Raw genomic sequence first — 27,406 nt, 5'->3', positions numbered from 1 at the left:
TGTGGAGTTCTGGGCCCAGTCCCAAGTCAGACAGATTTGTGTATAGACTAACAGGGGTTTGGGTTTGCCTCTGGGTCTGAGCCAGGGCTTACATCGCAAAGTGTATGTACCCTAAGTCTCTCTGGCGGGAGCCCTGCTTTGCACTAGTGCCGTGTCTCTACACTAGAGGTTTGAACTGATGTCACTGCTGGGGCAGAGTCCCCCAGTCTAGCCAGGCTCTAAAGCAGAGCGGGGAAGTGCCTTCCACAAGGTCACACAGAAAGGCTAGCAGAGTGGTTCCATCTCCCCAGGGCTGCTGCAACAAGGGAGAATGGAATTACAAATCTTCAGAATACAGGGACTTGCTGATGTCACACAGAGGGGAGCTATTATTCCATCCAATGGCTGGAGGACAGCCGCCCCCCCCCCCCCCCCCGCCAACACAGAAGGGCAAGACACATTTCTCCGTCGCAGAAATGGAATATCAGCAAAAACTCACCAAGTTTTGGGCCCAATACTACATGAACGGCAACCAGCACTGGAAACCACGTGGGAAACCATTGCTCAACAAGCAGCACACACAGTACCACTGGTAACACTGGACAAGCATGTTTAAAGAAGGGGGATTTTCTCAGTGCCCTCCCATCTGCTGGGGCAGCTCCTGTGCGCCCAGGGGTTCTGCCCTTAGGGTTGGTCACACGCTCTGGAGGTCCTCATCTGCGGGTTTTCATTCTGCCCCCAGAATCATGAGATTCTGATGCTGAGCTCAGGTTTGAAGAGTTAACACAGGTGTCGGGTTTGAGCTATTCGCTAACAGGACAACTCCATGGCAGTGTTAGAGCCCCCTTCCCTTTGGTTCACCAGGAGCTCAGGGGAATGTCACTGGGACATTGTGCCATCCACAGTCAGGTCACAGATTTAGTAAGTCCAGACTGATAGCGACCAAACATCATCACGACCTGGCAGCTGTTCAGTGGCTGGGCAGCAGCGAGGTTGGTGGCCTCCAGTCATAGCCTCAATCTGCTATTTCCACCCCAATGGGCACCCTTGTCTGCAATCCCAGCAGCATCCCCGGGTGACTGAGCTCCATGATTCATCTCAGGGCTGGTGCGGGGAAGATTACCACTGCCTGAAACCAGCACTGCATGCTCTGTCACTCCCCAGCTCAAATTCCCAGGCCAGGCCCTGTGCACAGGGCCTGGGCACAGACCCAGTTCTTTACTGTTTTTTGTGCTGTCCCTGTTGATTCCTGTTATAGTCTGTTTGTGCTGCTCCCCACATGCTCAAAGGTGCACTCTTTGAACACAGCTGGTACGATTCTATTTTATCTGTATTTGAAGCTGGCGTCAACTCTGTACCTTAATACCCACCTTGCCACTTCTGTGTGTCATGGGGGCAGCTCCTCCCAGAGAGGGCTCAGCACTGCCCAAGGCTGTGGGGAGGGACTGATGCTCAATATGTGTCTTGTTTGCAGGGGTCGCCTGAATAGTGAACCCAGCACGCTTCTGTTACCGCAGATCAGTGTGCTGAAGGGCAGCAGTAAGTACAAGTGCCTCAGATGGCCTAGGCTAGGGGGAATCCAGCCTTGGACGGTGCTGCGGACCAGCGATGAGCTCAAACTGCTTAGCTCAGCTGAGCTTGGGGTGCTCAGATCCGGCATTTTTCCCCGTAGCCATATTTAGTAGGGACGAGAATCTCAGCAGGGACGTCAAGACTCTCTTCAGCACAAGCTTTCCCTGGAGTTTTCCCAGTGAAATGCTTTACACTGTGGCCAGCAACTGATCCTTTTTATTTATTAATAAATGGCTGCTGCAGGGAAGCGGGGCCCTCTTTTCCTTCAGCCAGGCTGGCAAAAGCCCCCGTCCTTCTGTCACCCGTCTCTCCCCTGCTGCCAACCATGTATCCCCTGCCCTACTCCTGTTGGGATACCAAGGAGGCAGGAGTACACTGTGCTGGGTGGCCATGGTCTGTCAGTGGCTGCATTAGTCAGGCCGCAAGAGACAGTGGAGACTGGCTCCTTCCCTGCTGAGATTTTGGTCCCTACTCGATATGGCTACAGGGCAAAATGCAGGATCTGAGCACCCCAAGCTCATCTCCGGTTCCTACTGGTCTCCAGGAGCAGGTGCGCCAAGGGGGCTTTCACTAGGGTCTGGGTAGCAGCACTTAGCAGCACCCAGTTGCAGGGGAGGGAGGAAGGCTGGCAGCAGCACAAACAGCCAGGCTCCCCATTTGCATGCCCATCTTTTCAAGGCCAAGGCCCAGGAGGAAGCATTGCTAGATTCCTAAAGTCCAGGATTAGCCAGCCCATGTGTGGGGAGGAAACGTCTCCCAACATTCCAGTGCAACCACAGTCACACACTAAAACACACTGAAGCTGGCTCTGTCATGGTGGCCCATGGCCTCCGCCACAGAAGAGTCCCTTATGTTTGAGCACAGAGCCCAAGTCCCGGAGAGGAAGGACGTCAGGGTGGGGGAGGCCCCAGTGGTTTGGGTCTAGGATCCAGCAGCCCAAACATACACTGAGGTCACAAGGGAGGTGTCTGCACCCAGCAGCAGACAGCCGTGCCAGGAGCCCACCCCACTGTGCCAGAGCAGGGGGTGTCCAGAGCACAAGGTCTATCAGGCAAGGCCAACCTACGCCGGTCACCTACTGCACATCTCCTGGAGCAGCTGCTCAGTGCGGGGATGTCCCAGCAAACACCCAAAGGCCTGGCTATTCCAGCCTTTGCCTTCCTGGCCCAGGTCCTGCTTCCTCCAGGATCTGCCAAGCTCCATCTTCACCCACCTCTCCTCACAGGGGACCCCTCTCCTCACCGAACCATACCCCCACTTTCCCCACAGGCCTCTCCTCTTCTCCCACCCTTCCACTCCCTCCCCCCACGTTATCTACTCCCACTCTCCTCTCCACCCCAATGGGATGGGCTCTAGTTCTGGGTATTTACCAACCGTTGGGTCAGACTTCTCCCAGCCAGTGCCAGGGCTGGCCTCTTCTTCCTCCACCCACAGGAGCACCAGGCTCTTGCTAGCACTGAGCTCCAGCACCTTGTGCTGCTGCCGAGTCCAGCTGAGGGCAGCTGGCAGAGGGGCTTGGGGGCTCCTGTAGCCATGAGTGGGTCTATAGGGCTTAGAAGGGCATAGCATCGCTGTGCGAGAACCACCTCCCACATGCCAGGGCACTGGCTTGGGCTGAACTACCCCAGGGGCGATTGCGAGAACCTGGGGCAATGCTGAACAAACGATGGCTGCTGGCAGCTGCGCTTCCCCTGAAAGCCCAGCCAGCTCCAGAGCAGCCCTGGAGCGTGTAACTTACAGATGGGGCATGGACCATGCAGCCAGCCCTTTACCCCAATGAGCTTGGCTCCTTCACCATGTTGTGCTGTTTTCCTAGGATATAGAGAGGCAATGGATAGCCGCCCGCCTCTGGTCATCAATGTAGATAGCCCTGGGCCAGCTGCCTACTCGCCACCCACCAGGAGCTGCAGGGAGACCAGTGCTCCAGCCTATACCTTTGGGAGGAAGACGCCCCCTAGAGGTATTCAGTGGGATGACCTGCTTTCAGTCACTGACCAGATGTTTCCCAGTGTGTGTCTGAACAGCACCTAGCACCATGGTGTCCTGGTCCAGGACTGGGCCTGCTACGTCCTACCCCAACCCAAACAATACTGGTATGCTTAACTTTTTGCCCTGGGATGGGGAGTAGTGAATTGCACAGCTGTGGCTCTTCAGGTGTCTGTCTGTCTGGTGGAAGTGTTATTTCAGTCCGCTCTCCCTACGTCCTACCAAGTGCTTGTATAGGCGGAGCAAAGGGCTCCTGGGTGAAGGGAGCAGCTCCCCAGACTTACCCTTTGCTGTTTGTTTTCTCCAGAGGGGGGAGGCCGCAGATCCTGGCAGAAGTCCTGGTTCCAGAGCAAAAGCCCCTTTACCAGGAAGGCGGATTTTAACACAGAGAGCAATGTAGGTGATGCTTGTTTATTTCTCTTTGGTTGAATCTTTACAAATTCCTCTCCCCCTCCCAGAGCTCAGACTGGAAAAAAACAGGAGGTGGTATTCTCCCAGGCTCTGTCCTCCACCAGCCCACACATCTGAGACCGAATGAGCCGCCATGGCAGAGACTGTGTTTCTCACCCCTGTGTGCAAAGAGCCTCCATTGTGGAGGAAAAAGATTATTGCATGGCCCTGGACCTTGTGCAGCCATTCACAGCAGTGCAGAGCCAATGCAAAATGCTTGCCCTTGGGAGCTGGTAGCATTTTACATCCACTCTGCATGCGTTTTACACTTGTGTAAATGACTGCCCAAGGCACAGGGCTGGGATGGACAAGGCTCAGACTTGAGTTGAGCATGTGGCCAGCAGGATGGCACAGTCACATGGGGAGGACACTTCAGGCAGTAGGGGGAGCAGATGGCAAAGAGAGACAGTGTAGGCATAGCATTTAAAGAGCTCTATATGACCTAGCAGAACTGGAGCAGCCTGGATCCAGACTGCTCCTCTTCACTAATGATCACGCTGGCCATCACTTTAGCCACCCATGACCTCAGCCTTTCCGGTAACTGAGGGGTCCCTGAGTGTTCCAGACCCTCTTTCCCCGTAGACCCACAGTGCACAAGTCTCCCTAATGCTCCTGCAGAGGGATCTGCCCTTCACAGTAATGTCTGTTGCTTTACTTAGCACTGTGCTTTGATAAGACTAACTCTGTTCTGGTAGTGGCCGTCTCCATTCCACTACACGCAGGCCTCGACCCTGGGCCCCCGGCAGGCCAGCAGACCAGGGTACCCGAGCTACAGCATTGGGAGAAAGGGGAAATTCAGCCTTGTCAGCAAAGGTGAGTGTTCTGATCAGGGCCATAACCAGGTGGGGTGAGCAGAGCAGCCGCCCACAAAGCCATGGGGGCAGAAAAATGACAAAAAAGCAGTATGGGGTGTAAATATGCTCTCACCCTGGATGCTAAAATGCCCAGTTATGGCTCTGCTATTAACACTGACTCCTCCCAAGTTCCTGTGCCCAGTAAGGTAGTCTCCTCTTAGCTCTCTGACCATCTTCCCCAGCACAGCTCTCTGGGCTGCTGTCAGACCTGCATGTGCCCTTCTTGGGGCAGCTAAGGGCCTACACTTTATTGCTATGGGTGGGTCCCTCTCTTCTGTCTAGCTGATCTCAGTGCAGCTCTCAGCATTAGCAGTACCCTGTTGTTCAAGGCCTCATTTAAGGTGGAATCTCCTACCTTTGAGGTTTTTAAGGTCAGGCTTGACAAAGCCCTGGCTGGGATGATTTAGTTGGGGATTGGTCCTGCTTTGAGCAGGGGGTTGGACTAGATGACCCGCTGAGGTCCCTTCCAACCCTGATATTCTATGAAGCCTGCTTCCCCAGCACTGTTCTCTAATAGTTTATATCCTTCTGTAACTCTCTAGCTGTCCCCCATGTACACAGAGAAGAGCTAGCATTTTACCTCTTAAAAGGACATGGTCAAAGTATTTTTTTTATTTTTTCCTTCACCATTGCTCAGCCTTGTAAAATTTCACCCACTCAGCTAGGGGTGTGACTTGACAAGGCAGGTAAAATACACATTGAACCAAAAATCTGTTTGCTCAAACACAGCACTTTGTTGCTGTAGAGCCACATGTGAACACAGGGTTGCACAGTGTAGTTGGTTGTTGAAAAGTCACACCTGTATATTATGGGAGCTACGGTCCTAGGTCCTGATTCTATGCTGTTAGCAAGATGATAGGGCAGACCCCAACACCACTGTCTCTTCAAAGAGTCTCCAGGTTTTATTTTAGTCCTGAGTTTGGTATCATACTTTCCCATTTCTTTTTCCAGATGCTCAAATTGATCCAGCACCAAATAAATATGACACAACACCAGCATATTTCCAGGTGTTGCAGACCTCACCTTCTTACACTATAAGAAACCGGCCACAGGGGACTCATCAATGGGGCACTTCAGGTAAAAAAAACATCAAAGCCCTGTGCAATTAAATCTATTACTCTCTGGCTGTATACACACTTCACCGTGCAAGCTAAGCAGCAGTTTGCTACAGAGCAACTAACTTCCTGCATACTCCCTGCGTTATTGCAATTGTCTCCCCTATTCTTCGTACCATATTCCCATTTCTCTTCCCCTCTGAGATTTTTCAGGGGAAGGGATGGAGCATACAGATGCCATTCTTGAAAACACGGGAGTAGTCAAGCTGGACACTGATAATTTCACACTCATGGGTGATAGTGAAACACCACTGACAGAAAAAAACTGATTAAGCAGAAGTTCTGTTTTGAGGATAAAACAGGTAGCAGCAGCCAATTTGGGGGCCACATATTTTGTCAAAGCTCAGTATGAATTGGGAAACATTGTTCTATTCAATGTGGGAAAGGACCCACAGCAAAACAAGCAGCTTTGGCATAGTCCAGTGGTTCTCACTATGGGTCACGACCAATTTTTCTGCACTAGGGCTAGTTCTGTGCTAGTTTAAAAACAAAATCACCCCTCCCCCCATTACTATAGTATCTAAAGTGAAGTGTAGACCTGACCTTAGTTGGTATTAGGACCAGAGAATTTTCAGATTTACAAGGTTTTCAAAAGAGTTTAGCTCCCCTTTAGGTACCTCAAGAAGTAGTCAGGTTTTTAGGATTGCTCAGCATCCCCTTGAAAATCTGACCGAACACAGGAATTTCTCTCCTGAAAAGGGGAACTGAGATAGAAATAGGGACTGCTCTGTCCTAATCCCAGCTGACGCAACCTCAGCAGCCAGCTTGGATAAGTCACTTGAGCTGTCTGACTCAGTTTCCCCTTGTAAACTGAAGAGGTGAGCCAGGGTGGGAGGCAGCACATGTGCTAGGTTACAGCTGCAAAGCATTTTGAGCTGCAGTTGACTAGTGTTCATATTTAAGAGATCATGATAGCACTGCACACACACTATTGTAAATCCTTCCACGGGCACATCCCTTACTTTCATACTACAGCGAGAAGAGGCTGTTCTAGCTCAGAAGTTACCCGGCAAAGGCTGCATTGGGTTTTCAGTTACAAGTTGTAGCCTGGTTCAGAAAGTTAGACTGTATAATAGCCCTGATAGGAGTGGATGTTACACCGAGAAGAGGAAGCCAGGACAAAGATCATGTGCAGAATGTGGTTCTTACAGAGGGTCTAAATATTTTAAGAATAAATCCTATGCTGGTAAAACTGCCTTTGTCCAGTGTAAGTGAAAATGGCCCTTTGTAAAGTTACTGCTGTAAAGGGCAAAACTCACTGGGAGCATGCTCAGCTTCAGAAGTTTTACAACCACTGCTGTTCCTGCCATTCATGTACGGGGCTATTGTCATTTGCAGATACCCAGCCTAATTGTAGAATGGCAATTTTAAACACGCTGGAAATCTAGCCCTTCAGACGTTCAGTTTGAGTTAGTACTTTTCCACTGAAGTGGTAGTTCGCATATTCTAGCGCTTCGGCTCCTGCACCAGATCTTTGTAGCTGGAACATTTAAATCAAAACATGCAGGCTACAGCATCTGAATTTCATTAGGTCTGTATACACCTAAACCACCCTGCCAGACACATCAAGGGGAGCAGAAGCAACTATGGAGTTGTTTTTTACAGCAGTAGGTGAAATCTTAAAGCTCACAGGATGCATTTCACATGCTAGTAATTAATTCATGGACAGCACTAAGATCCTGTTTACATGTAGTTAGGAAAGCCACGGGTGGTGGGGTCCTAATGTCTATCTGCACATGAAATGCTGAGCAGAGACTCTTAGAGGAAGCCTTTTAGTACCAAGAGAAGGGCAGATCGTCCACAAATTTAAGATGTACCAGCTGCTGGGTTCTCTTCCTTTCAGGAAACACACCAGGACCAGGATCATATGATGTTGAGAAGGGGCACATAGCTCGTTTGCCCAGCTGCCCAAGTGTCATCATCCAGGGCATCAGGAGACCTAAGAGACATGAAACCGGGCCCTTCACAACTCTCTGAACAGGAGCTGCAAAGACCAAATAACTTTGCTCATTTTCCATCTGCTTAACAGCAGCCCATGTAGTGTGTTCATCTAAAGAGGCTCACAAAGTTAACACAGACTAAGATTCATTATGCAGTGTACTCTATTACTAAGTCACCTCCCTACATGGATTCTGATCTGAAACAACCTGTTTATTCAGAGAGAGAAGTACAAGCCCAGTACACCTATGAAGCTTGGAGCTGTACTGTAATAATGGGTAGCTTTTGCTGTTAGAAATTGAGAATGCTAATGTTGACCAGACACACATTTACAAGTAATAAACCCTTGAAAATTGAAGTTTTGAATTGGACTAGGTACCTATTACACACTAAGAACCAGGGTGCCTGCCTTCACAGATGCTCAAGCAGAGGACTTTGGGAGCACTCACTTTTTACCTGTTATTAAAACAGATTTGTCTAAGTATATTTAACACAGCGGGGTGTTCAGGAGTAAATTTCCATTTAAGATGGAAGTCATGTAATGTCAAGATCATGCTGTATCCTGTTTCATCACTACCACAGGTGAAAGCTTCATAATTTAAATGCATTAGCTTAAGCTAGCCACCTGAACAATCTGCTTGCAGGCTGTATTACATTTTATGACATGACTGCAGTTCTCCATAGCCTACACATGCAAAGGTATCAGTTATTTATGCCCTTCTAGCTGTTAGGTACACATAGCACTAGCATAAATTAAGATTTGCACAGATTTACTATTCTGAATAAACCACCTGCTCACAAGGAATACATCTATTTATGATGGCAAGTTTTAAGAGGATAGGAGTTGAGAGGCAATCTCCACTTTTAACCTTTGTAAATTTCTGTGGCATGTTTTCTCCATTCCAAAATGCAGGGGTTGTCTCAAGGACAACCTGTTGGTGTAGGTACTAGATATTAGTTCAGTGTGTGACCAGAAAAAAATCCTGTAATCTTGATGTGGCAGAATACAGATTGTCTGGAATCAACCATGTGTTTAGATTCCAGCATTTTGCACCTTCAGATGACAACCTGGATCCTGTATTTAAATTACCAGACCACTCTCACTCAATGCAGGTTTTATTGAGGTTTCCCAATTGTCACAAAAAATCTTAATCAGCTTTCATGTTGAGAGTTCTTGGTTTCTGTCTTAGCTCTGTTGAAAAAACAAAACAAGCCTCCCATTAGTAAAGAGATATTTTGTTCTTAGACAATGCTAGTCAATTTCAACTGAAGTTTGAGACTTACAGCTGGGCATTCTATTGTGCCACTGTTGATGTCATCAATGACATCATGAGGATGCCTGCCATCAATATTGCAGCCAACAGACTGAGCAGTTCCTAGAATCTCCTTAATAGTTCCTGTAACAGAGAGACTGCATCTTAGACCACCTCCAACACAGTGGTGACACACAGACAAAGCCTGACTTGCTTTCAGAGTTCAGATTTTTCCATTGGGGGAAAAAAGTGTCCCTGCTAGGTACTCTGGTAGCAGCAGGTCAGTGACGTACAACAGCATGTTAATTCCTGTGCATGTCTCCCTCCTGGTGGAAGTCTGTTAAATACTGAACTGTTTGATGAATGGGTGCAAGGAGGCTTGGCGTGTGTTATATGGGAGGCTCCTCTCCTGGGGTCCAGTGACCCCTAAAAAAATTTCTAATGGAGGTGCAGACCCCTTTGGAAATCTTAGGCATAGTCTGGGGACCCCCAGGGATCCATGGATCATAGGTTGAAAATCACTGCCCTATGCCATTTTTCTATCTATACAAGCTATAACCTCCATCCCCAGAGGTCTGCAAGGTACATTAGCAGGATTCACTGCTGAGGGCATAATGAGCATATCCTGGAACCTGGGTCTCCTGCATCAGTGCAGCACACTGTCTCCTGGGTATGTCAATCTAGAAAGGCCACTGATGTTTCAGGACAGGAAGGTACATGGGACCTTCCAGAAGAACATTCATAAGTTCCCTTCGTATCCCCTTTCAGAGCTGACTTGGCTGAATGTATCTCAGTAAGACAGGCCTGTTACTAAGCAGGTCTGACCTATTTCTAAGACTAAGGTATCTTGATAAACTGAATCAGATATGGAAGCTACTTATATTGTAGTTTAGGAAGCTAGCTAATGCCCAGGTATCTGTCAGCAGGGGACTGGCTAGTCCCCTTTGGAAACAGACTGCACTGTGGCAGGGTCAGGAGTATGGGGGAAAAAAAAAGTCCTGCCATGTTCTGCCTCTGCCAGCTTGACTGTCCATGCTCATGGATCTACCCATTCACACCAGGAAATATAAGTGAAAACTGGCATGGAGCCCAGAGCTGCAGAGTAGGCCAGCTAGTGGGTAGACAAGCAGGATGAGGGGCTCTGCAGTTCAGAAGGCAGAGCTGGTTCAGGCACTCAGGACCAGCCTATGGCAGCCACCGCATTAGTAACCCCCTAGCAGCATACTGCTCTTACCAGAGAGCTCCCGGGCCAAGGACCTGTGCCTCATCTGGCGTGCAATGTTTACTATCTCATCAAAGCTGACACTGCCACTGTGTTTAACTGTGAACAAAATCAAAACACCAGTGAGTCCTCTGAAGAGCAACAAACAAATCAGTTCAACATCTCAACCCTGGGAGTGAAGAGGGTAGGGGGACAGTATAGCAGCACACTCATTCCTTGGTTTATCATCTGGTGTTCCCAGACTTTGGCACAGAGTTACCCACAAAGAGAATAACTCTGTTTCCTAAGCTGGTGTTTTCTATCAGCTCACCACTGGATTGTACCAGGCACTTCATACTAGACAGGTACAGTGGCAGGTGGCTGTTTTTCTGAAGTTTTTAGACCAGACAAACTCCAGGGGTTCTCAAACTGGGTGTCCTGACACCTCATGGGGTCATGAGGTTATTATGTGGAGGTCACAAGCTGTCAGCTCCAAACCCCACTTTGCCTCCAGCATTTATGATAGCATTAAATATAAAAAATGTGTTTTTAATTTGTAAAGGGGGTTCACACTCAAGAGGCTTGCTGTGTGAAAGCAGTCACCAATACAAAAGTTTGAGAACCATGGAGCTGGTCATAAAAGTACAATGATCCACAGGCAAATCATTTCAATACCCTGCATCCTAGGGAGTAATTTCCCCTTCAGATAGATCTTGGATTGTACTTCTGTGCCTTGCAGGTTGAAATCGTGAAGTGCTTCACAACATTAATGAAGCCCCACAATCCCCTACAAGGTTGGCAAATATTCCCATTTTGCAGAGGAGTAAACTGGAGGCAAGCAAGTTAAGTGACAGCCAGCTAGATCTGGGCTGGCTGGCTGCACCACTTAGCACCAGTGACCAATGGAAGTTAGCAAAAAAGAAAGCTTACTGTTCTTCTGCTTCTTCCTGTCACGAGGAGGCTCCTTGAGGGCTTTGATGATCAGGGCAGAGGCAGAAGGGACAACCTCGATCTGATTGGGGGAGGGGAACATGTTTTCTTTAGGAGATACTGAGGTCAGAGAGCAAATCCAGAATGCTTGACAAATATCAGTCTTGAAAGAGCTAACAGCCTCCAACTCACACGCACACAGAACTATAATAAACCTAAATGCATTGTATTTACTAGAAAATAATTGGGATCACCCTCCCACCTGTGTGTACTCGACATGCTTGTTACTATTCTTCTCTATGGGAAGACGTGTGATTCAATGTTCCCAGCCTTTCGGCACAGAGCTCTCCACACACAGAATAGCCCTGCTTCCTAAGCTGGGGATTCCTCTCAGCACACCACTGGAGTACACCAGTCACTTCAGTACAAGACAGGTATGGTGGCGGGTGGCTACAAGTATACTGAAGAGTAGTTGGAATATTCCAGTTTGGCACAGTGTTTCCCTGGTCTAAAAACTTGCTCTCCACCCCATCTCCAGTATCAGCCAACGGTTCCCCCATAGTAGTCTCTCAGAGTGTTGCCATGGTTCCAAGACCAATACAATACCAACCCTGGCAGACTGATGAACTCATTTGTTCCTCTCCATTCTGTTGTCATTAACTCTGACAGTCAGTTTGATGCCTGCTCTTGATTCAGACACACTCCACTATTTCTGAGCACAGTGGCACACACAGCATCTTTAGCCTGGACAGCCCTGAATTATACACTGAAATGCAGCTGCCTCTGGATGGTGGACCAGAGACAGTTCTGACATTGGATACACCCCAGCTCTTCAGAGATTAGGAAGGACTTTGTTTTTAAGGTCTCGTCCAGGAGACCCCCACACAGTAAACTGCATGGAACTCATTTTATCTACCTCGGAAGGATGAAGGGCTGAGTCAACCCTGCCGGGATTGACACTTGTGGTTCAAGCAAACGCAGGTGTTTCAAACCTGGCGCTTCTCCCACCAAGCCATCCCTTCTGGCGTTTAGTACCTGAGCTTGCCTGTTCTGGATAGTGAGTTTCACGGTGATCCTCAGCCCCTTCCAGTCACCTGTTGCCTTGGCGATGTCATCACCAACCTTTTTGGGAGACTGAAGGCAAGAACAAGCATTTAATTGATTATTTTCTCTTCAGAGAGATTTTCCAACACTCATTAGTTTGAACTCCCGTATTATGCTGTACACTTCATGCCCTGTACCGGCAGTTATTTTTATTGCTGTATTTGAAAGATTCCCCTCTTCCCAAACAGCTAAATTCACTGATGTGAGCAAATACAAACCCCTCTGTGGATCTCTGAAATCTCATGGAGAGAGCAATGCCTCAGCAGAGCGAGCCACAAACCCAGAGTAAGTGGCAGCGAGGACTGCTAGACACACATTAAACAGCTTTCTGCAGTTTTTCCTCTGCCTTAACTGGCTATTTGCGCCAGTCCACTCCCACTCTCAGTCATTTCCCATGCCCAATCACACTTCTCACTCCCTTCAGTGGCCCTTCTATTTTGCTAAATTCCCCCCCCCCCCCTTTTCAAAAAGCCCATCTCAAAACCAGGGCCCCCCTCACACCCAGGGAGGTGCACTAACATGTTCACACACCACACCCAAAGAGATACAATAGCCTAGTTATACAAAAACAAGGCTAAGTTCAATTTCTTGCAAGTTTGCTCTCTGCCCAGTCACAAGGAGCAAACTCACATCCATGGCAAAACCTACAGCATTTTAGAAGAGCTAACTCCTTTTATGTTGAGCAACTGACCAGTTTACAGCCTTAGCAGTCTCTGTAAAGAGGGCTCCTATCTAAACGGGAAGCGGGTACACTGGATTCCTGTACTTAAAGAGGCAATTGACTCAGTCTAGCTCAGGACTCACACAGTTGGAGCTCAGGATACACGGTTAGATTTCAGCTCATGGCTATCCTGTAGGGGGGTTTTAGAGGTTCACGTTAGGACAAAAATCTCTCGATTAGACTAAAGTAACTTCACCCTAATCATACCCCTTTAGCAGCGTAGCCATCCAGGCATCAGTTACAGACAGTTTCAGCAGCATCTGCCAAGCACCTGGTCATACCGCGAGCGACACAGAGCAACCCCCTCCCAGCGCCACTCACCAAACCCAACGGGCCGATTTTAGGCGCCAGAGCGGAAGTGGCGCCGACCTCCCCGCCGGTGCACCTCAGGAACACTGCGGAGAAAGCGAGAGAGGCGTCAGGGCGCTCGCGCAGCACGCGGGCCTTGCCAGGCCCCTGGGCCCGGCGGGAGCGGCCTGAGCCGCGCAGGGGACCCCGGCGGCCGCGTCTCCCCGCGCGGGAGCAGAGCGGCTGGCCGGGGGCTCTCGGCGCCCAGGCCGGGCACCCGCAGGCAGAGCGCGCCAGGCCGCCCCGCGCAGGGGGACGCTCCCCGCCCGGGCACAGGGCTCCCCGGCCGCCGCGGCCCCAGGCCCGGCACCTCACGGGCCGCCCCGCACCAACGTACCGACTTTGATCTCGTTGGGGTCGAACTTGGGCGGCATGGCGGCGGCGGGCCCGAGGCGGATGGAGCCGGAGCCGGATCCGGGACGCGAGACTCAGACAGCTCCTGCCACCTCCCGGCCTAGAGCAGCGCGCATGAGAGGCCGGAGATGCCGTCGGCCGCGCAACATATACTAGCCGAGATCTCGCGAGACCCATGCAAGCCACACCCGGCCGCCATGTTAGGCGTGGGCAAGAGCCCCCAGGAGGGCGGGGGATTCGGCCGCCATGTTGTGTGTGGGCAAGGCCCCCAGAGGCGAGCTAGCCGCCATGTTAGGCGTGGGCAAGAGCCCCCAGGAGGGCGGGGGATTCGGCCGCCATGTTGTGTGTGGGCAAGGCCCCCAGAGGCGAGCTAGCCGCCATGTTAGGCGTGGGCAAGAGCCCCCAGGAGGGCGGGGGATTCGGCCGCCATGTTGTGTGTGGGCAAGGCCCCCAGAGGCGAGCTAGCCGCCATGTTGGGGTGGGCAAAGCCCCCAGCCTAGCTCGCACGGTAACGAATCCCCGTCTAGCTGCAGGTCCCTGGGACTCCGGATCGCGAGGCGGCTCGCTGTGCGGGCGCCGCCCGCTCCGCCCCCACCACTCCCACGCCTGGAGAGTGGGGCGCTCTGGCCTCGCCTCCGTGGCGGCGCGGTCAGGTCATGTGACCCCGCAGCCGCGGGGCGGGGAGCCCGGAAGTCCCTGCGGTGACAGCGGAGCGCGGTGAGTCGGGGGGCGAGGTCGGGCGTGAGGGGAGCCCGCCGGGGGCCGTCGGCGGAGCTCCCCGCCGGCCCTGGCTGTAGCTGCCCGGGGTCCCGGCGGCCGGGCCGGCTGCCCCGCCGCGAGGTGGCCGGTCCTGTGGGGCTCCCCCTGCCCCGGGGTTTCCGCGCTGGGCTGCGGCGGCCGCCCTCCTCCCGGCCCGCCGCGCGGCCTGAGCTGGGAGCGGAGCGGCTGGGCCTGGCGTTCCCCTCCGGCCAACTGCCCGCCAGCCCCCGGCCCTGGCGAGAGGCCCCGTCCTGCCTCCGAGGGGTTGACGGCCGGCTCGGGACTCGTCAGCGCCTTCGGATCCCGGCTGGCACGGTCGCCGCTTGCACATCGCAGGTGCAGCTTCGCCTGGTCAGCGGCGTGACGTGCACGTACACCCAGAAACCTGTGACAAGAACATTATTAAGGTTGGAAGTTCAGGCATGACTCAAAGTTAGGCAATGCCAGTATTCAAACTGGAAATAAGGCGTAAATGTTTAACAGTGAGGGACGGTAATTAACCACTGGAACAATTTATCAAGGATTGTGGTGGATTCTCCATCGCTGACCATTTTAAAATCAAGATTGGCTATTTTTCTGAAAGATCGGCTATAGGAATTATTTTGAGGCAGGTATCTGCTCTGTGTTGTACGGAAAGTCAGACTAGGTAATCACAATGGTCCCTTCTGGCCTTGGACTGTATGAAAGAGTGCTTGTGCAGCCTTCAATCAGCGTCCTTGCTTGTATGTATGATACAGTTTTGTAATTACATGGTCATATGGTATAAGACACATTGACACCCATATGTGTCATCAGTGTGGTTGGAACCTTTAGATCCACCACACAGACTTCTGCCACTTGAGCTAATGGAGTAACTGATAGCAGGTTGTGCACTGGAGGGGAATAAGAACATGAGAATGGCCATACTGGGTCAGACCAATGGTCCATCCAGCCCAGTATCCTGTCTTCCAGCAGTAGCCAGTGCCAGGTGCTTCAGAAGGCATGAACAGATTGGGCAATCGAGTGATCCATCCCCTGTCATCCACTCCCAACTTCTGGCAGAGGGTAGGAACACTCAGAGCATGGGGTTGCATCTCTGACCATCCTGGGTAATAGCCATTGATGGACGTATCCTTCATGAACTTATCTAGTTCTTTTTGAATCCTGTTGTTGTTTTGGCCTTCACAACATCCTCTGGCAACAAATTCCACAGGTTGACTGTATGTTGTGTGAAGAAGTACTTCCTTTTGTTTGTTTTAAACCTGCTGCCAGTTAATTTCATTGGATGACTCCTGGTTCTTATGTTATGTGAAGGAGTAAATAACACTTCCTTATTCAGTCATGATTTTATAGACCTCTATCATATCCCCTCCTAGTCTTTTTTCCAAGCTGAAAAGTCCCACTCTTTTTAATCGCTCCTCATATGGAAGCTGTTCCATACCCCTAATCATTTTTGTTGCCCTCCTCTGTGCCTTTTCCAATTCTAATATATCTTTTTTGAGGTGGGGCAACCAGAGCTGCACACTATTCAAAATGTAAGTGTACCATGGATTTGTGTAGAGGCATTATGATAGTTTCTGCCTTATTATCTATCCCTTTCCTAATGATTCCTAATATTCTGTTTGCTTTTTTGACTGCTGCTACACATTGAGCAGGTGTTTTCAGAGAACTGTCCTCAGCGACTCCAAGATCTCTTTCTTGAGTGGTAACAGCTAATTTAGACCCCTTTATTTTGTATGTGTAATTGGGATTATATTTTCTAATGTGCATTACTTTGCTTTTATCAACATTGAATTTAATCTGCCATTTGTTGCCCAGTCATCCAGTTTTGTGAGATCCCTTTGTAACTTCATAGTCTGCTTTGGACTTAAGTATCCTGAGTAATTTTATATCGTCTGCAAATTTTGCCATGCCACTGTTTACCCCTTTTCCCAGATAATTTCTGAATATGTTGAACAGCACTGGTCCTAGTACAGACTCCTGAGGAACCCCGCTATTTACCTCTCTCTATTGTGAAAACTGACCGTTTATTCCTACCCATTGTTTCCTATGTTTTAACCAGTTACTGATGCATGAGATGACCTTTCCTCTTATCCCATGACTGCTTACTTTGTGTAAGGGTGAGGGACAGTTACAGTCTCCTTGTGCATCCAGTTTATAGAATCATAGAATATCAGGGCTGGAAGGGACCTCAGGAGGTCATCTAGTCCAATCCCCTGCTCAAAGCAGGACCAATCCCCAACTAAATCATCCAAGCCAGGGCTTTGTCAAGCCTGACCTTAAAAACTTCTAAGGAAGGAGATTCTACCACCTCCCTAGGTAATGCATTCCAGTGTTTCACCACCCTCCTAGTGAAAAAGTTTTTCCTAATATCCAACCTAAACCTCCCCCACTGCAACTTGAGAGCATTACTCCTTGTTCTGTCATTTGCTACCACTGAGAACAGTCTAGAGCATCCTCTTTGGAACCCCCTTTCAGGTAGTTGAAAGCAGCTATCAAATCCCCCCTCATTCTTCTCTTCCGCAGACTAAACAATCCCGGTTCCCTCAGCCTCTCCTCATAAATCATGTGTTCCAGTCCCCTAATCATTTTTGTTGCCCTCCGCTGGACTCTTTCCAGTTTTTCCACATCCTTCTTGTAGTGTGGGGCCCAAAACTGGACACAGTACTCCAGATGAGGCCGCACCAATGTCGAATAGAGGGGAATGATCACGTCCCTCCATCTGCTGGCAATGCCCCTACTTATACAGCCCAAAATACTGTTAGCCTTCTTGGCAACAAGGGCACACTGTTGACTCATATCCAGCTTCTCATCCACTGTAACCCCTAGGTCTTTTTCTGCAGAACTGCTGCCAAGCCATTCAGTCCCTAGTCTGTTGGTGCATGGGATTCTTCCGTCCTAAGTGCAGGACTCTGCACTTGTCCTTGTTGAACCTCATCAGATTTCTTTTGGCCCAGTCCTCTAATTTGTCTAGGTCCCTCTGTATTCTATCCCTACCTTCCAACGTATCTCCCTCTCCTCCCAGTTTAGAGTCATCTGAAAACTTGCTGAAGGTGCAATCCACACGATCCTCCAGATCATTAATGAAGATATTGAACAAAACCAGCCCCAGGACCGACCCTTGGGGCACTCCACTTGATACCAGCTGCTAACTAGACATGGAGCCATTGATCGCTACCCGTTGAGCCTGACAATCTAGCCAGCTTTCTGTCCACCTTATAGTCCATTCATCCAGCCCATACTTCTTTAACTTACTGGCAAGAATACTGTGGGAGACCATGTCAAAAGCTTTTCTAAAGTCAGGGAACAACACGTCCACTGCTTTCCCCTCATCCACAGAGCCAGTTATCTCATCATAGAAGGCAATTAGATTAGTCAGGCATGACTTGCCCTTGGTGAATCCATGCTGACTGTTCCTGATCAGTTTCCTCTCCTCTAAGTGCTTCAGAATTGATTCCTTGAGGACCTGCTCCATGATTTTTCCAGGGACTGAGGTGAGGCTGACTGGCCTGTAGTTCCCAGGATCCTCCTTCTTCCCTTTTTTAAAGATGGGCACTACATTAGTCTTTTTCCAGTCGTCCGGGACCTCACCCAATCGCCATGAGTTTTCAAAGATAATGGGCAATGGCTCTGCAATCACATCCGCCAACTCCTTTAGCACTCTCGGATGCAACGCATCCGGCCCCATGGACTTGTGCTCGTCCAGTGTTTCTAAATAGTCCCGAACCACTTCTTTCTTCACAGAGGGCTAGTCACCTCCTCCCCATGCTGTTCCAGCCTATCCTCCCCACCCCAGCTCCACGTCTTCTTGCCCAACCAGCCTCCCTGTGCAACCAGTCCTAGCCCCCCCTTCCTTCCTCTCAGTCTAGCTTCTTGCCCAGACAGTTCTAGTCTCTCCCTAACTTCCTGTCACAATCTGTTCCCCTCCCAGTCTCACCAGACTCCTTGCCCCAGTCAACTCCTTTCCCACCTCCAGGGTCCAGCTTTTGTTCCTTCTGTATCTGGATCAGGCAGCTTCCTCCTCCACACTGCCTGGGTGCCAGCGAGAGGGGGTGGCGGTGGTGTCTCTGAGAACACAGGAGAGACAGGCTCCCTGCTCTCAGTTCCAGTGACCTGTTCCGCCCCAGTCTGGAGCAGTAATTACAGGTAAAGTCCAGCTTTTCCCCTGTAGCCCTGGATTGACGCATGCGCAGTCACTTGGTGGGGATGGCACAAGCGCAATCTGGTCACAGGTAGAAGTTGTGAGAGGATGGAGCATGCTCAGCCTGTGTGAACTGTGATTTTTTTCCAAAGGCGTATAACTCAGCCATGTTTGTGTGGGTTTTCATACGGAAGACAAAATACCTTTGTTTCAGCAAAGTGCCATCTCCCTGCTGAATGTCACCAGCTCCAAAGCACTAGAGCATATCAAAAGATCACCAAATATTTTTTTTTAAACATTGCAAAAGGACTTATTTTTCCCTAGTGTTGTTCTCGGAAATGGCTGAACCATTTTGGCTGAAATTTTCCAAAATAATTCAGTCTGAGTCAGACACCTGGCATGGAGAACTTTACTTAAATGGTTGAAATCTGTCAAAGTTATAAGCAATTGAAAATAGAGTGTTATAATGGGATGTGTCAGGCGACACGAATAGGCAGTACTACCAGCCCCACCTATAGTATAGTGATGAGATAGCTTTCATGTATACAGCACCTGAAAAATGATAGCCATGTAATACGCTCCTTTTATCATGCACCCAGGTCATGTGCTGTGTGCCAGCTAACCCACATCTGCTGGATGACTTCCTGAATTTCCGAGCAGTTTCCAAGCAGCTGCCATTTAAAGAACCCAATTTGCCAGACAACCAGTTGAAATTTCTCCTTCTAAACTGCTCATCCTGCCCTTCATAGCAATCTTCAGTCTTGGAGCAGTGGCATAGTTAAGGGCCCATGTCTCAGAAATGATTGGGGATAGAACCAGGTCTTCACTTTCCACTGGGATGCCCAGCACCCAGTTCTAGCCCTGGAAGGACCTGAGATATCAGACCTTCCACTTCCCTCATTGTTATATCAGAAAACTATTTTAATGTTTAGAGGTCTTTACAATGTATTATTTACAACTGTCCTCACCCACTGGAGCTCTGCGTGTTTGGGCGCATATAATCTACAGCAGCCTACCTTTGTAGGTGAAAGGCCTTGAAAATTGTATCAGTTTAGAAACCTAAAATCTTGCAAACACTTTTACAGTGTTTGACATATACAAAATATATGTGGAGATATTGTAGGCATAAAGAAACCGTGCCTTCCCTGACTCACTTATGCCTTCACTTCTTGTGAGTTATGCAGCTACCCCAACATCAGCCAATAAAACCTTTGTAATGGACCTGTACAGTTGTGTATTGTGTGTGTGTAAATTTCTACGTAGAGTATCATGTTATAAAGCACTAGGGGCCATTCAAACAGCCAGATCTATATTGGCTGAATATTCCTAATTCTCTCATTCTGCAGCTAGTGCAAGCTGCTCTTAGTTTCGTTTTGGCTGCTGGACTTTTCCATTTTAATGTTATTCTGAGGTAATGAAAGCTGCCATATTTTTCATGAACTTAATGTCATTATTTTGTTTTTCATATTATAAATCTTAATAATGTCTGCTGCTGTGATGCTCCCTCTGATGGTACTGTATCTGCCATGGTCGTGTACAGCAGATAGAAAAGGAGGACTTGTGGTACTTTAGAGACTAACAAATTTATTTGAACATAAGGTTTCGTGAGCTACAGCTCACTTCATCCAATGCATTCAGTGGAAAATACAGTGGGGTTCTCTGTGTATATAAATCTCCCCACTGTATTTTCCACTGAATGCATCCGATGAAGTGAGCTGTAGCTCATGAAAGCTTATGCTCAAATAAATTTGTTAGTCTCTAAGGTGCCACAAGTCCTCCTTTTTGCGGATACAGACTAACACGGCTGCTACTCTGAAACCTGTCAGTATAGCAGATAGTAATACCTCAGTAATATATAGTCTTAGTCACAGCTCGTCTGAGAAAGAACCATTCAGTTACACTTTGCAACCCTCTATCCCAAAGCTCTTTGAGGTTTTTGGGTACATTATCTCCAAACAGTAGTAACCCCTAGTGCAGGTTAGTTCATGCAGGCCTCATTTCTGAAGATAGGAATGGTCTTGGTGTGCTAACAGCACTCTCCTCTTATTGCTATTGACACTACATGACTGCAATATTGTTTGCATAGTTGCTGGTTAATTCAGGATTGGCCAAATGTGTCCCACAGAGTCCATAATTCGGTGTAACAAGGCCACCCTAGTGTTTAATATGGCAAGTGTTTGTGCTGCAAAAACTACAGGTCGCAGCATCAATGCTCCAGCTTAAGCTGAGAGGCTTGTGCTCCAGGCACTGCAGTTTGGAATTTATTGTCTCTGCAGCCCATGCCACCGCATATGACTAATGCGGTGGCAATCAACTCTTATTTTATGGGCAAAGTTTAGGTGCATTTGTGTTAACATAGGTCCGAATGCAAGTGATTGTATCTTGAAAAGTCTGCCAACTGAAAATGGGCTTTAAACTGCTAGATGTTTTAAGCAAAAGTACTAGGTGAGTAAAATTGGAGAAGTATTCTGTATTTCTGTCTAAAAAGCAAGTGCTTGAAAAGTATTACATTAGCACAAGGCAAAGGTGGGGTTTAAAAGCATAAAACAATCTACTGTAATGGCAGGTACTACCTGGATGCAACATTAGCACCCAATTGGGCACTCTAATCCGTGTGCCAACATGGAGCCCCAATGACTTCTGGGGATTATCTGGCAGAATCAGAGCCTAAACCAGGACAAACTCAGGGATGGTGATTTTCTCTTCTTTTTACTTAGAGTGCAATTCCTTAACCCAGGCTCCCTGTCAACACCTGTTACATACATTCCCTGCCTCTTCTGCCTTTGTTTACACTGGTCGCTTTCTGCCACTGAGACAGATCTGGAGTGAAAAGTGAAAGATGCTGCTGTTCTTCCGTAAAAGGAAACCCAGCGATGCGGCCCGGAAGCGCCTTGAATACCAAATGTGCCTGGTAAGCTTTGGGATGATGCTTTTCCCTTTTCTGTATCCCTGTATTGGATAAGGATGCTAAGCTGAACTCCCAACCACTGGTAACTACAGATCCTATGGCACTTTCATTACTAGGTGCTAGTGCAGTGCAAATAATAATAATGAATAAAAGTTCAGGTGTTTACCTGCGCTGTGATTTGGCTAGGACAGCTGGGGTAGATGCTCAACTGGTATAAATTGTCATAGCTACATTGAAGTGAATGAAATTACATTGCTTTATACCACCTGAGGGTCTGTCCCCTGGTTTATAGTCTGCCTCCTTAAAACCATCCCCAGGTAGTTTTTTCACCACTTCTAAAAGTAGTTGTGGAGTGGTGCATGGCATAGGCTGCCATGTTCTACCCCAGAGGCAGCCACATTTCGCTAGTGGGAGATTGATTCCTATTTAAGCAGACAGCAAAGTGCTTCAGGATGAAAGGCCTTATGCACTGTATGAATATATGTAAGTAGCTGGTGTAACTGAGAAGAGATAAGTGGTTTTAGACTTTTTTCCCTATTCATAATTTTAATAGTTTAGAGACACTATCTAGCCAAAAAGAAAAGGAGTACTTGTGACACCTTAGAGACTAACCAATTTATTTGAGCATGAGCTTTCGTGAGCTACAGCTCACTTCATCAGATATATACCGTGGAAACTGCAGCAGACTTTTGAGCTGTAGCTCACGAAAGCTCATGCTCAAATAAATTGGTTAGTCTCTAAGGTGCCACAAGTACTCCTTTTCTTTTTGCGAATACACACTAACACGGCTGTTCCTCTGAAACCTATCTAGCCAAAGGATCAAATGTTGCTTTGGATGCCTGCATCCAGTGTGTGTATTTTAAACTAGTATGATGCATAAGCTCCACTTCTCTAAGCTCTTCCTGACATCTTGCTCTGCACTAAAACTTCATTTAAAGCTGAATTTGGCCCCTGTATTTTCTGACATGTATTTGCATGACATCAGTTTCACTACCTGGGTTAATAACAGTAGTTACATCTAATTGTCTGGTGAAAACAGGAATGAATAAATATGTATTAATGATGCTACTCCCTGAAGTCGTTACTGTGGAAATGATTAGACCCCCAAAACATAATTTACCTTAGAAGCTGCGGAGGACTAGAAGAACTCTTCTTCCAACTGGTCATTGTATCTTTTAATAGCTCAGAGATGAGGATGCTGGGTGTTATGAAGAATTGCCCTTGTGACTTGCAGCTGCTTCTAATTCTTCCTAGTAACCCCAGCGGCCTGACCAGTGAAAGTGATGGTTTTCTTTGAGTCTGAACGTTACAGTGATTTATGTGTTCAGAGTCCAATCAACTAAATGGACTGGCTTGGCAGTTGTTGTTAGCCTCTGTCGGGTTCCCCATCATAACTCCCTTTCACTTTTAAGTTCATGTAAGCTGCCTTCATTTCAGTAGACTGTGTGAAATGAATTTGCGGGGAGGGCGTCTCTGGCTAGTTCCTGGTGGGACAGGTATACATGTCACAAAATACACAAAAATGGTCACTTATTGGCCCCCTTGTTGACAATCTCAGCAGAGAGGCTAAGGACAGTGAACTTACCTTCTTGCCCCAGATATGGTTGCACCATGTCACGATTGGCACATTGGTTTGGGCAGTAAAGGGGCAGTTTTCCCTTCCTTGTTGGGGCTATACCCGTTCTGGAAATAAATGGGAACTTTGGTCTCCAGGGCTATCAGTCTGTCAATCCACCAACCCTAAAATTCACTCAAACTTCCACCTTCACGGATAAAGCTTAGGTGGTGTTTAAAATTGACTTTTTGCTCCTTGAAACTTGTCTGAGGGCCCCAATTCAGCAAGGTGCGTAAGCACGATAGCGCTTTTGAGTCAGTTGGACTATTCACAAGCTCAAAATTACACATGTACTTAAATATCCTTCTGGATCAGGGCCTCGGTGCTTATGCACTTGAAGACCCTGATCCAGCCCCCCTCAAAGTGAGTGGTGAAACTCCCATTGCTTGCACTGGAGCAGGGTCAGGCCCAAAGTGTGTCTCTGCTCTGGAAGAGTGTCTGTAAAACTAGCACTGTGGGGTCTGGTGTTTGCTGTCCCAGAATTATTGCCATAGGGGCTGTGCTTAGTCTCCAAGTGAAAGGATTTTTTTCTAACTGCCAAGCCCTGCAGACTCAGTCTGGGCTCCAAGTCAAGCTGGACTCTTTTCATCTTATGAGCATCACTAATAATAACAAGTTCGGGAGGCCAAGTTACGCTCCCTGGTGCAACCTCATTATCGCCTTTAGTGGTAGCAACAGGTTACACAGGTGCTACAAGCTGGAACATAACAACTGCTTTACACGAGAAGGAATGAACCCCAGCTCCCCTTTCTGCAGCTGAGTTAGCCCTGTAGCAGGAATAGAAAGCAGCAGTAATTACTTTTGTTCCCCTAGATAGCAGATCTGATTCTGAATGCACAAAGGGAGTAAGAGGTACCATTTTTACAGTAGTCCCTTTATGTAGTAGAGCCTCCCTCTCATTCATGGCATGATCTATTTATCTCCAGTCCTAGAGAACCGGGAATTATGTCACTAAAACACTTTCATATGCTCTCTGTTAAAATCTTCTCGCACAAGTAAGTGACATCTCTGCTCTTGATGCAGAAATTCACTTTTCTGCACAAACAATGTTTGTATTGTAGAATTTAGTTTCTTGGTTGCATGAACAGGGCTTCAAGTATAGCTATGGAATATACTTTGCATCTAATACTGGCCTTTGATTGGGGTGGCGATAGCAAAGAGCTGTGATTAAATTTCTAAAGAGAGGTCAGCAGGGTAGTTTAGCCAACATGCAGCAAGAGGCCACTTTTCTCTCTTAGCATTCTAAACGTGCAGCACATATTTCTCTCTCTCTCTCTCTCTCTCTAGGCAAAAGAAGCTGGTGCTGATGACATTCTTGATATATCTAAATGTGAACTCTCTGAGGTATGTGATTTGCAGAGTGAGGGGACCTGTCCAGCTCTCTCATTTCCTTCCCAGTATAGAACGCCAGTTGTTATAACTCTGAGACTAGAGCAGTGGTCCCCAACCAGTTGATCCCGAAGGATCTCTCAGTCGATTGCGATCTCTGGCTGTGCAACGGGGCTGCTGCTAAGACAGGCTCCCTGCCTGCCCCAGCTCCAGGCTGCTCCCAGAAGCAGCTACCACGGCCCCAGGGGTCTCCCTCCACACACTGCTCCTGCCTGTAAGTACCACCCCCACAGCTCCCATTGGCCAGGGATGGGGAGCTGTGCCCAATGGGAGCTGTAGGGGCCATGCTTTGCAGAGAGGGGCAATGCACAGAGCCACATGCCGCCCCCCCCCCCCCCCCCCCGGGGTGGCAGGGGTGTCTTGGCGCTTTCCAGGAGTGGCATGGGGCTGAGGTAGGCAGGGAGATTGCCTTAGTGGCAGCCACGCTGCACCGCTGAGCATGAGCTGCTGGAGGTAAGTGCTGCCTGGAAGGAGGCCGCACCCCAAGCCCCAGCCCTGAACCCCCCTCCCAGAGCCAGCACCTGCACCCCCTCCTGCATCCCAACACTCTGCCCCAGCCCGGAGCCCCCTCCTGCACCCAAACTCCCTCCCAGAGCTTGCACCCCTCACCCCCTCCTGCACCCCAACCTCCTGCCCCAGGCTCAGCCCAGAGCCCCCTCCCACGCTGCAAACCCCTCGGCCCCAGCCCAGAGCCAGAATCCCAACCCCCTACCCCAGCCCAGTGAAACTGGTAGTGAGTGTGGGGGAGAGTGAGTGATGGGGGGGGGGGAAAGGAGTGAGTGGAGTTGGGCTTTGGGGAACGGGAGGGGCCTCAGAGAAGGGGCGGGGTAGATCCTGGGTTGTCTTTAAATTCAAAAAGTGATCTTGGGTGATCTCGCTGGTCTGGAGACAGAGATGAACTGCTTAATTTATCTGTCATGGCTTTATCTGTGCAGAATTGTTGCCTCTTTGTTCAGTCTAGTTCATCTCTTGAAGTGTGGGGCTTCTGCCCCTTTTTTGGGAAGTCTTCTCTGTGGCCTAAGACAGTAGTTCTGCACCTTTTCCATACTAGGAACGCCAACATATGTAAAGGCATCTGTCCTCTCCCCTTTCCCATTTGGCCAAGTTGTGTGCTGGGAGTTACAAAGACATGCTGGGATTCCCCATTTGTATAGAGACTCACTGAGAATGTGCCTGGCCTTCTGAGGGATCTGTGCACTGCCTGTTAAGCCACCCAAGTCCTGGACAGCTGTCCAGACCTAGCAGCACATTCTCTGTTAGCCTGAAGTCCCTGTCGTGCTGCCCAGAGCCACTGGTTGATGTTCACAGCAGTGCAGTGAAGTGCTGGGTCCTGGGACCAGCTATTGACTAATGACAAAGACAGTAATCTTAGTATCAGTTTGGTTTTTAATGAAAGCGGATTGTTGAGTCCTGTGGATGGATACTTTAGAAGTGCTTAGAAAATTAATGGCACGTTGCAATGTATTGTTGTGATCTATTGGGCTATTTTTGTGCTTGATTTCAGATTCCTTATGGCGCTTTTGCAACATGTAAAGTTTTGCAAAAAAAGGTAAGAGAAGTCTAAATACTAAGCGTTATTACAGTATGTGAAGTGCCTATGTAACGTATATGGGCTTACGTGATGCTTCAGAGGAAGGTGAAATCTCTGTCCTTAATGCACTTGACCAGTTATGCAATGCTATACATAGAGGGTGTACTGATGTTTTCTTGAGGCACCCAGGATTCTGTTATCTTGTTACTCCCCTGCCTCAGTGAGAGAGAGACTTGCTGGTGCTAAACATGGTGTCAGCTTCCTGTCACTCTAGTCTGGTAGCCTAGACTCAAACAATCTCCTCAGAAGCTCTGCCAGCCTTGCTTTGCCTTGCCGGTTAACTTTAGGTGCACTCCAATCACCCTTGAAAGCATTCCCCACAGTATCCAGCCCGTCACTGGACACTCACAGAAATTACCAAGTTTGCTATCTCCAAAGGGACACTGCACACACCAGCCTGTTTGATTCAACGAAGGATTCACCGTCTGCTTAATATTACAGCACTGAGAAGTACTTATGATAAAATAAAGAGAAGTGTATTAACAAAGATAGAGATTTAAGTGGTACTGCGTAAAGGTAATGAAAACAGAATTGGTTAAAAACAAAACTATAACACACTTCTAAAAGACTAAACTTTAGCAGGCTACCGTCCTTTGGCTAAAGCAGTTTTCTCACCCTCAAAGTCTGTCTGCAGAGCTTGCTGGTTTTCAGTCAAAACCAGCATCCACAATGGTCACGAATCACTCCCCTCTGCCAGAGACATGGATAACAAAATGTCTTTTAGCTTCTCCTTATATTTCCTCAAAACTTATTGTTTTGACCCCAGAAACAAGACAACCCCCCAGTGGTTTTAGTTTTTGGTGCTTTCCCAGGCTGATTTCACACTCCCTGCTTCCCCGGTCAGCCTGGCTTTTCCTGTTGTCTTACATGCAAATGCAGCTCCCATCATATTGGCTTTTGAATTGCTTGATTTACCTGCCTGCCAAGGTCTCTGATGTAAACCAACATTCCTGTTTCTGGGACAGACTTGTTCATCACCCCTGCTGGGTCACGTGGTGAACACATTTTTAGCACATACATACAGCTTCGTAGTTATCACCCATATATACGTCTCGCAACGCTTATGATGACCAGTATACCATAAGCCAGAGGTCCCCAAAGTGTGGGGCGCACCCCCTTATGGGGGCATGGAGTGGGGCCTGGGCCAGCTGCCATGGGGGCAGGGAGGGAATGCCACCCAGCCCCTTTCCACCCCCAGCTCTGCTCTGGTCCCGCCCCC

General features: G+C 48.7%; 3 protein-coding genes and 2 non-coding genes across 10 annotated transcripts in view; 2 read left to right on the top strand and 3 right to left on the bottom strand.

Annotated features, from left to right (window-relative positions):
* The first annotated feature begins 455 nt into the window (after positions 1–455).
* STPG3 (sperm-tail PG-rich repeat containing 3) lies at positions 456–8,028 on the top strand. The gene is made up of 7 exons (XM_048823444.2): positions 456–571; positions 1,454–1,518; positions 3,368–3,511; positions 3,845–3,933; positions 4,683–4,800; positions 5,793–5,918; positions 7,800–8,028. Exons 1-7 carry the CDS (start codon positions 456–458, stop codon positions 7,931–7,933), a joined length of 792 nt encoding a protein of 263 aa, XP_048679401.1. The 3' UTR covers positions 7,934–8,028.
* Positions 8,029–8,992: 964 nt separating this feature from the next.
* On the bottom strand, positions 8,993–13,952 carry RPL12 (ribosomal protein L12). Its single transcript, XM_048823442.2, has 7 exons — positions 13,789–13,952; positions 13,425–13,498; positions 12,314–12,412; positions 11,279–11,360; positions 10,382–10,468; positions 9,179–9,291; positions 8,993–9,086 (listed from the first exon to the last, which is right to left on the bottom strand). The coding sequence occupies exons 1-7, from the start codon at positions 13,823–13,825 to the stop codon at positions 9,081–9,083; spliced, it is 498 nt and encodes a 165-aa protein (XP_048679399.1). The 5' UTR covers positions 13,826–13,952; the 3' UTR covers positions 8,993–9,080.
* Positions 10,599–10,726, bottom strand: LOC125623706 (small nucleolar RNA SNORA65). The gene has a single exon (XR_007353084.1). It is a non-coding gene; the product is annotated as a small nucleolar RNA SNORA65 (small nucleolar RNA).
* On the bottom strand, positions 11,596–11,725 carry LOC125623707 (small nucleolar RNA SNORA65). The gene has a single exon (XR_007353085.1). It is a non-coding gene; the product is annotated as a small nucleolar RNA SNORA65 (small nucleolar RNA).
* Positions 13,953–14,244: 292 nt separating the features above from the next.
* The window catches only part of LRSAM1 (leucine rich repeat and sterile alpha motif containing 1), a 57,245-nt gene continuing 44,083 nt past the window's right edge, over positions 14,245–27,406 (top strand). For 2 of the 6 annotated variants that reach the window (XM_075120428.1, XM_048823438.2), the window contains exons 1-4: positions 14,389–14,522; positions 21,402–21,595; positions 24,495–24,551; positions 26,101–26,145. In XM_075120428.1, coding sequence (XP_074976529.1) covers positions 21,524–21,595; positions 24,495–24,551; positions 26,101–26,145 — 174 coding nt within the window. In that variant the 5' untranslated portion in view covers positions 14,389–14,522; positions 21,402–21,523. Of the gene's footprint in view, positions 14,523–14,577; positions 14,972–15,016; positions 15,172–21,401; positions 21,596–24,494; positions 24,552–26,100; positions 26,146–27,406 lie in introns of those variants that run through there. The other 4 variants (XM_075120425.1, XM_075120427.1, XM_048823437.2 and 1 more) reach the window with 4 other exon arrangements.

This window comes from Caretta caretta, chromosome 16 (genome assembly GCF_965140235.1).
Source record: "Caretta caretta isolate rCarCar2 chromosome 16, rCarCar1.hap1, whole genome shotgun sequence".
In the NCBI taxonomy this organism is placed as follows: domain Eukaryota; kingdom Metazoa; phylum Chordata; order Testudines; family Cheloniidae; genus Caretta; species Caretta caretta.
Note: the sequence above shows the minus strand (reverse complement) of the source record. Positions and strands in the feature narration are given on the sequence as shown.

Bases quoted from the DNA above. Each gene is read 5' to 3' on its own strand.
- STPG3 (XM_048823444.2), top strand. From the start codon at position 456: ATGGAATATCAGCAAAAACTCACCAAGTTTTGGGCCCAATACTACATG. The intron at 1,519-3,367 runs GTAAGTACAAGT...CTGTTTTCCTAG, and splicing joins CAGTGTGCTGAAGGGCAGCA to GATATAGAGAGGCAATGGAT. The intron at 3,512-3,844 runs GTATTCAGTGGG...TGTTTTCTCCAG, and splicing joins GAGGAAGACGCCCCCTAGAG to AGGGGGGAGGCCGCAGATCC.
- RPL12 (XM_048823442.2), bottom strand. From the start codon at position 13,825: ATGCCGCCCAAGTTCGACCCCAACGAGATCAAAGTCG. The intron at 13,499-13,788 runs GTACGTTGGTGC...CTTTCTCCGCAG, and splicing joins CCCCAACGAGATCAAAGTCG to TGTTCCTGAGGTGCACCGGC. The intron at 12,413-13,424 runs GTGAGTGGCGCT...TCTTGCCTTCAG, and splicing joins AAATCGGCCCGTTGGGTTTG to TCTCCCAAAAAGGTTGGTGA.